Source organism: Anabrus simplex, chromosome 3 (assembly GCF_040414725.1).
Source record: "Anabrus simplex isolate iqAnaSimp1 chromosome 3, ASM4041472v1, whole genome shotgun sequence".
NCBI classification, from domain to species: Eukaryota; Metazoa; Arthropoda; class Insecta; order Orthoptera; family Tettigoniidae; genus Anabrus; species Anabrus simplex.
This window is the reverse complement of record NC_090267.1, coordinates 269,847,297-269,860,092: the sequence shown is the minus strand read 5'-3', so window position 1 is coordinate 269,860,092 and position 12,796 is coordinate 269,847,297. Positions and strand designations below refer to the sequence as shown.

The 12,796-nt window shown below is 37.9% G+C and overlaps 1 protein-coding gene across 4 annotated transcripts in view; it reads right to left on the bottom strand.

Moving 5' to 3' along the window:
* Positions 1 to 12,796, bottom strand: part of LOC136866238 (transmembrane protein 53-B) — a 195,093-nt gene that overhangs the window by 175,880 nt on the left and 6,417 nt on the right. For 3 of the 4 annotated variants that reach the window (XR_010859520.2, XM_067143029.2, XM_067143028.2), the window contains exon 2: positions 2,065 to 2,187. The exons of the other annotated variant lie outside the window; for it this stretch is intronic. Coding sequence is in view for 2 of the 3 variants with exons in the window: in XM_067143029.2 (XP_066999130.1) it covers positions 2,065 to 2,148 (84 nt within the window). In the remaining variant the exon portion in view is untranslated. The remainder of the gene's footprint in view (positions 1 to 2,064; positions 2,188 to 12,796) is intronic. 4 annotated transcript variants of the gene reach the window in all.

Below are 12,796 nucleotides of genomic sequence, written 5' to 3'. Positions count from 1 at the left end.
TACCTGGCAGGATGCCAGGGATCAAGGATGCAACTTGGGCAGCTCAAAGAAGAAGTACATTACAAGGAAAAGAGCAAATTAAGGTAAACATTTTCACATTTATTAGGGCACTATGTTTTTACACTTGTTCATAATATTCACCCATTGTCAATAATAAAAAAACAACAACAAAAAGTATCTGACAGAATATGAGGATGTCCTTCCAAGGATAAAACATGCCATTCCTTTACCTCAAAGTTTTTGTCTTAGGTATATTATGTTATTAATTATTAAATAGTTCTCATTTTTACATATTATTATTATTATTATTATTATTATTTATAAACCTTGCAGTAGTTTCAACAGACTGGGAAACATAAGAGTTATATATTTTTATAAAGTCGTTTTCTGCATAGCATACAGCTAGCTAATTCCACACGTGCTGCAGATTGGACATATATTTATATGACATTTGTACTTGAAACTGACCATACTTATTGCTAGTGGCTTAACGTCGCTCGACACAGATAGGTCTTATGGCGACGATGGGATAGGAAAGGCCTAGGAGTTGGAAGGAAGTGGCCGTGGCCTTAATTAAGGTACAGCCCCAGCATTTGCCTGGTGTGAAAATGGGAAACCATGGAAAACCATCTTCAGGCCTGCCGACAGTGGGATTCGAACCCACTATCTCCCGGATGCAAGCTCAGGGCCGCGCGCTCCTAACCGCACGGCCAACTCGCCCAGTAAATAGTCGATACTACAGCCTCCTAAAACACCTTGTATATTGAAGTAACATAGGTTGATTAAGAAAATAAAATTACCCTTAGCAATGAATTCCATTGCAAATTATTCCTTTCTAAGGCAAGCATACCACACACACCCCCAATAAAAGTGCGAACCTGAAAATAATTTGCAGATTATCTCATAAATAGGAAGAATTTTTAGCTGTGCGACTCTAGATGAATAGTCAGCATAGTGACCTTCAGTTCAGAGGGTCCTGTGTTAAATTCCTGGTCATGCTAGGGATTTTAGCCACATCTGACTAATTCCTCTAGCTGAGAGACTGGTGCTTATGTTAGTCTTCATACATACCACGTCATATACAGTACACACAACACTACAAGACATGTAATAGTGAATACAACCCTCCACATTAAGGTTTGCATCAGGAAGGGCATCCAGCAATAAAACTGGGTTATATCCTCACGATGTGTCAACCCCCAAATAACTAGGAAAAGACCAGGAAGAAGAAGAGTTCTAGCTGGTTTCTAAAAACACAGTACATCTGAATTGTCAATTACAAGTATTTTATGGAATTTATATGGTTGTTTGCCCTAAATAGTGGACCAAATATTGAACTGGATATTGTTCACAACAATACCACATCAGCGAAAAAAATTGCAGTGTTAGAAGTAGGTTGCTTTCCTTGTGGGTGTGCTATATTATTCACAGTACTGAACATAAACCTTTGTACAACTGAAACCTTGAAACATAAACTAATTCCTGGGGTGGTCACATTCTGATTACGATAGGCTTCTTTCTACTAAATTTCCTTTTCAAATCAATCTCTCTGAAGTTTAATTTCTTATACTGACAGTTATTTACTATTACCCTGCATATTCTTCTTCTACCACTTTTCCCACACCTGTGGGGTTGCAGGTGTGAACTGTGTTAAACATGTGGATCTGGCGCTGTTTTACAGCCGGATGCCCTTCCCGACACCAACCCTATTTAGAGAGATATATTCACTATTGTGTGTTTCTGTGGTGGTTGGTATTGTGGTGTATTGTCTAAATATGAAGACAAGAGCATTGGGACAAACACAAACACCCATTCCGCAAGCCAGAAGAATTAATCAGGCACAATTAAAATGCCCAACCATGCCAGGAATCAAACATAGGACACTCTGAACCAAAAGCCTCAACGCTGACCATTCAAGCCAAGGACCCTCCATTTTCAATTACCATACTCAAATACGGTCAAATATTTTTCTTTTGTTCTATTTATCAAAACTGCAGTTACATACACAATATACTAAATAAAGAAAGAAACTAACAACACTGAAAAATCCTACACTACTCATACTTGGTTTTGTTGGCTTCTTATGAGAACAGAGGAGCCTGCATTGCTGTATCGGGCTGCACAAGTCGCCATTTTAAATGTCTTCATTTCTAAGCAGAGAACGTTCACAAATCTTGTCAATAGCCACTGAAAAACAACCATCAGAAAAAATATGATTCTATATAACAAGAGAAAATGGAAAAGTGAATTGAGAACATGAACAAAATAAAACATCTATAAGTTACCACCAACACACCACTTTGTTAAAAAATGTAAGTCCTCCTTGCCAATACTATAAAGAGTTATTTAAACTATATCAAACCGGGCGAGTTGACCGTGCGCGTAGAGGCGCGCGGCTGTGAGCTTGCATCCGGGAGATAGTAGGTTCGAATCCCACTATCGGCAGCCCTGAAAATGGTTTTCCGTGGTTTCCCATTTTCACACCAGGCAAATGCTGGGGCTGTACCTTAATTAAGGCCACGGCCGCTTCCTTCCAACTCCTAGGCCTTTCCTATCCCATCGTCGCCATAAGACCTATCTGTGTCGGTGCGACGTAAAGCTCCTAGCAAAAAACTATATCAATAAAATGTTGTACGTTTCGAAAACCTCTCTTGTTCTCTTCCTCATCGGCCAAACATTTCACCAAATCATTTTTAGACTCAATATCTAAACTCGTCACAATATACTTTAATTGAGTTATGATTGAACTACAGGAAATGTCAACTACATAAAATATTTAAAATTACATTACTCTAAATAATTTATAATTAAAATACATGACTTGTCAAAATAAAATATTTAAAGTTACATAAAAACAATTTTTTCATAAAATAAGCACTCTTTCTTCTTACAATGATAATAACATTACTGAGCTCGATAGCTGCAGTTGATTAAGTGCAGCCAGTATCCAGTATTCAGGAGATAGTGGGCTCAAACCTCACTATCAGCAATCCTGGAGATGGTGTACCGTGGTTTGCCATTTTCACACCAGGCCGTACCTTAATTAAGGCCAAGGCCATTTCCTTCTCACTTCTATCCCTTTCCTACCCCATCGTCGCCATAAGACCTATCTGTGTCGGTGCAATGTAAAGCAACTTGTAAGATTGCTAATAACGTCACTAAAAACCAACGTTTGCATCTACAATTTAAATTTTGCAGCTCCTTTTGTTTGAAAACTTCTTCCGAATGACTTATTTCTTTCTGGTCAAGTGTGATTTAACTTTCTGTGCATGATGTAGATTACTTGTAAACTTATCTATGTTTGACTCTGACTCATGATTGGGTACCTTTTTAGAAACATTTGAGCCAGTTTTTAACTTATTCTTGAGTCTGTGTGGCTATACCAGACAACGTATCAACTGTGAGTGGGTAGAGAATCCCTTTACGACGACGAAGAGGCCAGTATCAACAGCTCACTGCAGTTGAACGAGGCTGTGTAATAGGGCTACGTGAAGGTTGGTTTTCCTTCCACACAACTGCAGAACGACTTGACAAGAATGTCTCCATTGTGCATGCGTGTTGGCAGCAATGGTCACGAGAAGGTATGCTCGCAAGAAGACCGGGCTCAGGATGTCCCCATGGCACCACCGGCGTATGACTGTAACGCAGCGGACTGCGTCTGCAGCAGCAGTTGGCACCACAGTGATGCAACGAACTGTTCAAAATCGGTTACTTGAAGGACAGCTCCGAGCTAGACGGCCTGTGGCATGCATTCCACCTATCCCAAACCACTGCCGTCTGCGACTTCAGTGGTGTCAAGCAAGAGCTCATTGGAGGATGGAGTGGAGGTCCGTTGTGTTTTCTGATGAAAGCCAGTTCTGCCTTGGTGTCAATGATGGCCGTGTGTTGGTTGGAAGGAGGCCAGGTGAGCGTCTGCGTTCCACCTGTCTGCGGCGTCGACACACTGGACCTACACAGGGAGTTCTGGTCTGGGAGGAATTTCCTGTGACAGCAGGAGTACTCTTGTGGTTATCCCATGCACGCTGACTGCAGATGTGTACGTCCATCTGGTGATTCGACCTGTTGTGCAGCCATACATGAACAGCATTCCCGGGGGTGTTTTCCAACGGGATAATGCACACCCCCATGCTGCTGTTGTAACCCAACGTGCTCTACAGAGTGTCAACGTGTTGCCTGTGCCTGCTCAATCTCCTGATCTGTCCCCAATCAAGCACTCATGGGACATCATTGGACGACAACTCCAGCGTCATCCACAACCGGCATTAATCGTCCCTGTATCGACCGACCAAGTGCAACAGGCATGGAACTCCATCCCACAAGCTGTCATCCGGCACCTGTACAACACAGTGCATGCACGTTTGCATGCCTGCATTCAACAGTCAGGTGATAACACCAGTTATTAATGGACCAGCATGGCACATTTGAAATTGATTTTCTCGCGCGGATATTAACCTGTAGTCTTGTACTTTTAATCAATTAAATATGTTATCTCGACAAATATATTGCCAAAATTTCCATATCCTACATTCCTTATTTCATGGTGTTTGGATTTTTTTCTGCGTGTGTAGATTAAATCTTTTTATAGTATTGACAAGGCATACTTAGAGTTTTAAAAAAATGGTGTATTAGATTTAAATCAATATGGACCAAAATCAAATCAAACCATAATGGTTAAAATAATAAGTTACTCGTACTACTGTCAGAGTCAAAACTATGTAAACGAGTAAGCCAATTTCAACTTAAAATACACCAAAATTTATCTCCTTTCTTTCTCCATTTAGAAGAGGCACTAAAGGTAAAACCTTGATGCTGCAACCATACTCCTCTCTTCCCTTCCTTGTAGTGTCTGTACTTCATCATGTTCTTCAGATCTTCAACATACAATTTTTGGGGTAATCCTCTGCCTCTCTTCTTCAGTATTTTTCCTTCAAATATATCTGTGAGGAACTTATCACGTCTCAACAGAAAGTCAATAAACTCCACAACAAGGGTCATATTAATTTTCAACCTTCTTTCCAGGATCATTTGTTGCAAGAGTTGTCTCTGTCCAAAATCAAACCAAACTGATCCTTTACATACCGGTCTATCCTGCTCTTAATACCATTTTTATTATGTTCAATAATACTTTTGAAGAATGAATAGTGGCAAAGAATATTTTTTAATGTATTTAGTGCTTGATATTTTGATGGGAACAGAAAAACCACTCTCTTATTCCATAACCTTTGACTTCAGCTGAAGCTTGAACTTTTTAAATTTCTGCAGTCTTTGACTAGTATATTATCGCTGGTCGAAGCTGATAGTCGAAGTTGTCGATAGCATACGGAAACAGAAGCTAGAGACAAATAATATTCGTCCATACTGCTGCTTAGTTGTGCCACAATCCTTGTGATCTACTCTACAATATCTGTTGTGATCTGTTGGTACGTTAAATGTATTATGGGGAAAAGAAAATGTAAGTTCACTGCTGAATTGGAGAAAAGATATAAATGCTTCAAAAAGGGCCGCACAGACGAAGAAGCCATGTGTCTAGTATGTAAACCATGAACATACGTTTCTGTGGCTAATCATGGAGCTATGGATTTAGAAAGTCATATTACAATGGGCAAACATAAAGCTAAATGTTCAAAGTGCATCAACTTCAACTTCAAATAATGTATTGACATTTTTCAAAAAAACAAATCACTAAACAAAAATGTGATTGCTGCAGAGGGAGTTCTTGTGTACCACAATGCTACAAAACTATGAATCGTACGTCTAAGCTTCCATCTAAATTATTTCCTGATTCTGAAATAGGAAAAATATTCACTGTGCTCGTACAAAGTCTGAGGCCATTGTCAATAATGTACTTGGATCTCACTGTGTAGAAAGTGCCATTAAACAAGTCAAAGACGTATTATACATTGGTGTTTGTATGGACAGCAGCAATCATGGGAATATAAAACTGTTTCCTGTGCTCATGCAGTATTTCGACTACAGGAATGGAGGGCTGCAAGCAAAGTTAATTGACCTGCACAGTGTTAGTAATGAAAAAGCTGCAACAATCTCTTCAGTGGTGTTAGATGTCCTGCAACAAAATGGAATTTCGGAGAAGTGCATTGCTTTTTGAGGAGATTAACTGCAATACGAATTTTGGTGGCCTGAAAAGAAGAGGAGATAATAATGTATTTTCTAACCTCAAATCTCAGCTTAATGAAACCCTGATTGGAGTAGGCTGCCCAGCACACATGTTGCATAACTGTGTTCAACTACTTTTCTACATTCACCATAAGGAATGAAGAGCTAAAAACTTTTTGTAAATTTGTTGATGTGAATTACAAATCCTTATTGAAGCATACAAAGACTCGTTGGTTGTCACTTTTTCCAGCTGTTGAAAGGATGCTTGAATTGTATCCAGCACTTCGGTCTTATTTTCTATTTGTGGATAACCCGCCAAAAATTCTGAACCAGTTTTTCACCAATAAGTGAAATGTATTTAATATTTTGCCAGTCTTTAATGTCAGTCTTTCAAGAGAACATTCTTCATGCTGAAAAGGAGAATAATTCCATTATTGAAGTGAAACAGGCACTTGAAGAAACTGTTGGCATTTTACAAGCTTGTTTTCCCATGAAAGTGAAAAAAATTATGAAAACTTTGAAGGAGGAAGGGTTGCAGGAAGACAGTGATTTCTTCATGAAAGAAGTCCATGATGTATATAATGCATGCATGGAGTACCGTGGAAAATGGTTACAACCACTTGAAGAATTCAGTACTTTTAAATGGATGACCTTAACTTCAGATTTCAACTGGATTGACCTTGAAGATACTGTTAAATATCTTAGTGCTAAAGGTGTACACATTGATGATGTTGGAGTATTTGACCAATTTGTAAATCTTCAAAAGTATGTTGAAGTGCAAAAGCAGAATGAAAATTTCTTGAAGGAACCAGTCCATAAAAAATGGACTGGTTTTCTAAATAGTGTCAATATTACATGTTCTTCCGAGCTACTGAAATTGGCAGAAGTATATTTTGCAATTCCTGCACATAACGCCAATGTAGAAAGAATTTTTTCTTCAATAAATGCACAGTGGACCAAAGAAAAAAGGTTAAGTGTCGACTCTATGAAATGGTTGGTGTCAGTGAAATTTAACATGAAAGACTTCACTTGTAACCAGTTTTATGACTATTTAAAATACAATAAGGAGTTGCTCAATAAAATAAGCAGCTCTGATAAGTACAATCAACATGAATAAGGTGTCAGTGACATTCCTGCTTTCGAGACTTCACATGTGGTCAAGCAATATGTATAAGGTACGCTAAATAAATGGTTTTAAGAAAAAATTTAAGCATTTTTAATGCTGTCCTGGTTTTGTCCTGCTTTCTGAACTCAAAAGTCCTGCTTTCGAGCTGTTGTCATCTGGTAACCCTAACCAGAAGGAGAAACAGAATTATTCATTTCTTTAAATGTGAAGGTTTGAATGCGAATTATAATATCCTGTTTACCAGAAGGTTTCATAATGTCTGGGAATCTCACATGTGTCTGTAGAAAAGATCAAAGTGTTAGCTAAAGAAGACTTAAAAAACCAGGTGTTTGTACCTGGAAAGAGGCTGCGTGTAAGGACGGGATGTCCTTCAATCACATTAGATGAACTGGCTCTTCTGGAAAAAATTACACTATTTTTATCTAAACAATATTTTCCCTATAATTGAAAATCTTCTGGATGAGTAATTTCCTACAAATGTCCAATCTATGCTTAATAGGATTGTAAATAGAGTTGGGGTTCATAATTAAGAAGTTCAACTCACGGCATGGAAGGATGGGAAAGGGCTAGAATTGAGAAGGTAGCAGCCATGGCCTTAATTAAGGAACAGCCCCAGGATTACAAAGTTAAGATTCCAGTAAAGTTCCACCTTACATTTGTATTGAAAAGATGGAACTTTACTGGAATCTTAACTTAGTGATCTCAGTTCAATACGGAACCATAATGAAGTTTATATCTTTGAGTGTGAGAAACCTTCACTCTCAAGGATGTGCAATTTTTTATATTAATGAAACTTGGTGTAGTCAGAATCATGGAATGTCTTAGGCCTATGGATGGCAGGAAAATATTGTATATTCCCTCAAAAAAGTCTGATAACTATGACCAACATAAAATTCATATTAAACAAGTTTATGGGTGGCAATGCCTTTGCTGGTGAGATGCAGTGTCTACAGTTCACTATGTCTTCTGGAATGGGCTAGAATAAATTTGTTACTTTCAATGACCTGTCTCTGTCTTATCCTTGGCTTTGACAATATGAAAGTGACTGAGGTATGTGTGATGCTAGTAATGCCATTCCTTATACAGCCAGTCCCTGCTATGAATGGTGTGAAAATACTGCTCATATGGTCGGTTGGTGCATGCATTTCAATGGGCTTGGCAGATTGATATGTAATACCAACTTCTGGTTTGGTGAGGAAAGCAACAGAAAACTACCTCACTCCTCATTTCCCTAGTACGTCTCTTCAGTAACGCCTAGGCTTTATATGAAAGCTGTTGGCGGAGCTGTATAGAATTAAACCAGCCTTCGGGGTGAATACCCAACATACATGGGTGGCAAGGAGATTTTAAAACATCATCTGGGCCTGCAAATGCACCATAATATTACCTGCAAGAAATAAAAATGACTTCATAACTGGAAAATAATTTTTTTTTGAAAAAGAGAAGTAGTGACTACCACAAAAAAATTATCTTGTCTCATTTTGAAGAATTGTTTTGCAATATTTTAAGAATTTTTTGCTACATAAATCAACTGTTATTGACCGGGAGCATACCATACAATGATAGAACCGTGCATGAAAAATCCAAGTAAATGGTGGAGAAAACCAGACACTGTATCTTGGCTTATGGCAAGAAATATTTCATCTCCATCCTCTACTGAACAATAAACCAACCAACCAAATCAGAGTTAATGAATCATTCATACTACACCGCAATTTGTATCACAAGAAAGAAAATCTGAAATGCTTTTCTTTTGCTAGTGTTTTTAACATCGCACTAACACAACAAAGGCTTTCGGCAATGAAAGGATGGGAAAGGGCTAGAATGGGAAGGTAGCAGCCATGGCCTTAATTAAGGAACAGTCCCAGGATTTCAAAGTTAAGATACCAGTAAAGTTCCACCTTACATTTGTATTGAAAAGATGGAACTTTACTGGAATCTTAACTTTGTGATCTCAGTTCAATACAGAACCATAATGAAGTTTATATCTTTGAGTCCCAGGATTTGCCTGGCATGAAAATGAGACACCAAAGAAAACCATCTTCAGGGCTGCTGACTATACAATTCATACCCACCATCTCCCGACTGCAAGTCACAGCTTCGCAATGCTAACCACATGGCCAACTCACTTGGTTCTTCAAATACTGAGAAAACAACTTCAACCCAGTGTTGAGCTCATTAGCCTACCAGGTGCCCATTGCAAACTGAATGGAAATGAGCTAATCTGGTCTACGTTAAGAGAAAAGTGGCAAAAATCGATATGCAGAGAAAGGAAGAAGTTAGCAATGAAAGATCTGTACTCATGTCCTACGATCTGTAACTCCTGAACTGTGAAAGGAATGTATTTAGCATGCTCAGAAAATTGAACATCATTATTTGGATAAGGATGAACTTTTCAATGAGGTATTCCTTCTGTGGAACCACTTAGCCACTTATAATAAGTAGGCCCATGAATAGTTCTGGCACATCCGAAGACTAACTCATCTGTTTTAGTCATCAGTCCATAGACTGGTTTTATCCAGCTCTCCACAACACCCTATCCTGTGCTACCCTTTTCATTTCAGCATAACTACTACATCCTACATCTGCTTGTCATATTCGTACCTTGGTCTACCCCTACCGTTCTAACCACCTACAGTATACTTCCCTCAAACACCAGCTGTACAAGTCCTGTGTGTCTTAAGATGTGTCCTATAATTCTATCTCTTCTTCTGATCAAATTCAGTCAAATCAATCTCCTCTCACCAATTCGATTCAGTATCTCTTCATTCGTGATTTTATCTACCCACCTCACCTTCTACATTCTTCTCTAACACCATATTTCAAAAGCTTCTATTCTCTTTCTTTCTGAGATAATTTTCGTCCATGTTTCACTACCATACAATGCATAATATTGCATAATATAGTATTGAAAAGGTGGACCATTAAAACATAAGTTTAATTATTATTGTGATCGCAATTCAATACGGACCAAAACCATGAAGTTTATATCCAATGAGTTTTCACACTTGTCAGCAGCGGCGAAGTGTGAACTAAGTAAGGGGGTTGACAGAGATTTTTTCATTTAAACTATTTTAATCATATTATATATGGAATTTTGTTTTCGACGCATACAGACATATATTCAATATTATATTAATGACTCAAACTAAGACAAACCCTATAACAACATCTAATGCCATGTGTACTCGTTTTATTTTTTAAATATAGACTAAATAGGCAGCGGCAGTTGTCAAATAACAACATACTTTTAGAATAAAATACAGCAACATATTTCATTGTTGTGTAGATTTAATAAGAGAAATAAGAAATAAATAGATTTTTGTACTAATCACCTTAAACAATATTCTTGTAAATGAGTTCAATCTGCCTGTCCTTCGTTTCAGCAAATATATCTATTACTCTCGTCTTGAAGTCAGGCGTCTTGCTCGAGTTCTCATGTTAGACAGTCTCTGGTTCATCATAAAATTCCTTAAATAGGCTTTAATTCGTATGAAGGCACTCATAGAGCATTCACTAGAAACTGACCTTAATGGAATATACAGCATCAAGTTAAGCAATTCTCTTGTTTCCGTACGCACATCCTGGAGTTCATTTTTTAATGGAGTTCATTTTTTAAAAATGTAAGCCAATGTTTGTTGGGGTTGTTGTTGTTGTTGTTGTTTGAGTCATCAGTCTATAGACTGGTTTGATGCAGCTGTCCATGCCACCCTATCCTGTGCTAACCTTTTCACTTCTACACAACTACTGCATCCTACATCTGCTCTAATCTGCTTGTCATATTCATACCTTGGTCTACCCCTACCGTTCTTACCGCCGACATTTCCTTCAAAAACCAAATGAATAAGTCCTGGGTGTCTTAAGATGTGTACTATCATTCTATCTCTTCTTCTCGTCAAATTTAGCCAAATCAATCTCCTCTCGCCAATTCGATTCAGTATCTCTTCATTTGTGATTCGATCTATCCATCTCACCTTCAGCATTCTTCTGTAAAAGCACATTTCAAAAGCTTCTATTCTCTTTCTTTCTGAGCTGGTTATCATCCATGTTTCACTTCCATACAATGCCACGCTCCACACGAAAGTCTTCAAAAACATCTTTCTAATTCCTATATGAATGTTTGAAGTGAGCAAATTTCTTTTCTTAAGAAAGCTCTTCCTTGCTTGTGCTAATCTGCATTTTATGTCCTCGTTACTTCTGCCATCGTTTGTTATTTTAACTAAGCAATATATAGAAGTAATAATTTCAACCACTTCCATAATATATATATATGACCGCTATTATTTATCCTCATCTCCTCCCTCCAGATAATTTCAATCAGTGACATAAACACACCTGAACATTTGAACTTCTCTTTTCTTCAACAGATGCATTAAGCAATATATGGGCCTAATGTAACTTTGTTGGTTTCTCACATTCAGGGCCGATTCTACCACCTACTGGTAAAGTAGCGCGTAACTTGCCCTCCGCGTAAAAGGATGTTTCCGTTCGACCACTCCGGGGTTGCGCAATCGGCAGCATAAATCGCCGTTACCCGGCACGTAATTTATAGGCCACTTCGAGGGCCCGATAAGACTTTACCTGCCGGGCAAGTTTTGAGAGCTGAACATTATTAGCTGTATTTCTGCTGACATACAACTTAAATTAGCTTAGTATACTGAAAAAAGCATTATACTGTAACAGTGATTGATATTGTATTACAGGATTTTGAACATTAATGCTTCCTTTGAGTAGCAACGGTCACACCAGCCTCTTGCACTGATAGCGTATGGAACACATTTTATACGTCAAGCTTCTGCAAAGAAACTCTAAAAGGATATAAAATCAAAACCTATTTGGAAATAATTTGAAATGGGATTTTCTACTTTTTTCGTTTTCAGACACCAGGTATAACTTCGTCCTATGTATCCCAATTACCTGAAGCTTACTCGTAGCGTAATGGCTAACGCCCTCAGTTCATAATACTGGATTTGCAGGTTCGAGTCTTCATTATGACGAATCTTTTTTATTTTCATTGTTAGTGTTGTATTAATCTGTATGCCTCTTTACATACGTTTTTTTGTTAATAATATATTTCATAATAATATATTTCATTGAAATGTTTAATCACAATATTATGCTTACTAGGAAAATGCTTTATATGTGTGCTACTTATAGAAAGGGATGTTACGATTAATATAGCATATAGGACTGTCGCCCAGGTAGCAGATTCCGTATCAGTTGTTTACATAGTCTTCTTGTAAATGATTTCGAAGAAATTGGAAACTATTCCATTCCCGAATTCCTCTTCCTATGAATGGATATTTACCCCGGTTAGTGCTTTACATTTACAGTATCTTCCAATTTTACCTTCATAAAGTTAAACATTAGAATGGAATGCATTATCAATAAATGGAAGCATGTGGAAATAAACGAGGTCACAGAGCTCGTTGTAAATAGAGCATCGTGGAGATACTTAATTCACAGAAGCCTGCAGAAAGAATGCTCAAAGGCAATACGTCCGTAAGGACTATTATTCATTTCCATCTGCATCATTTGTTTTCTCATTCCCTTGTT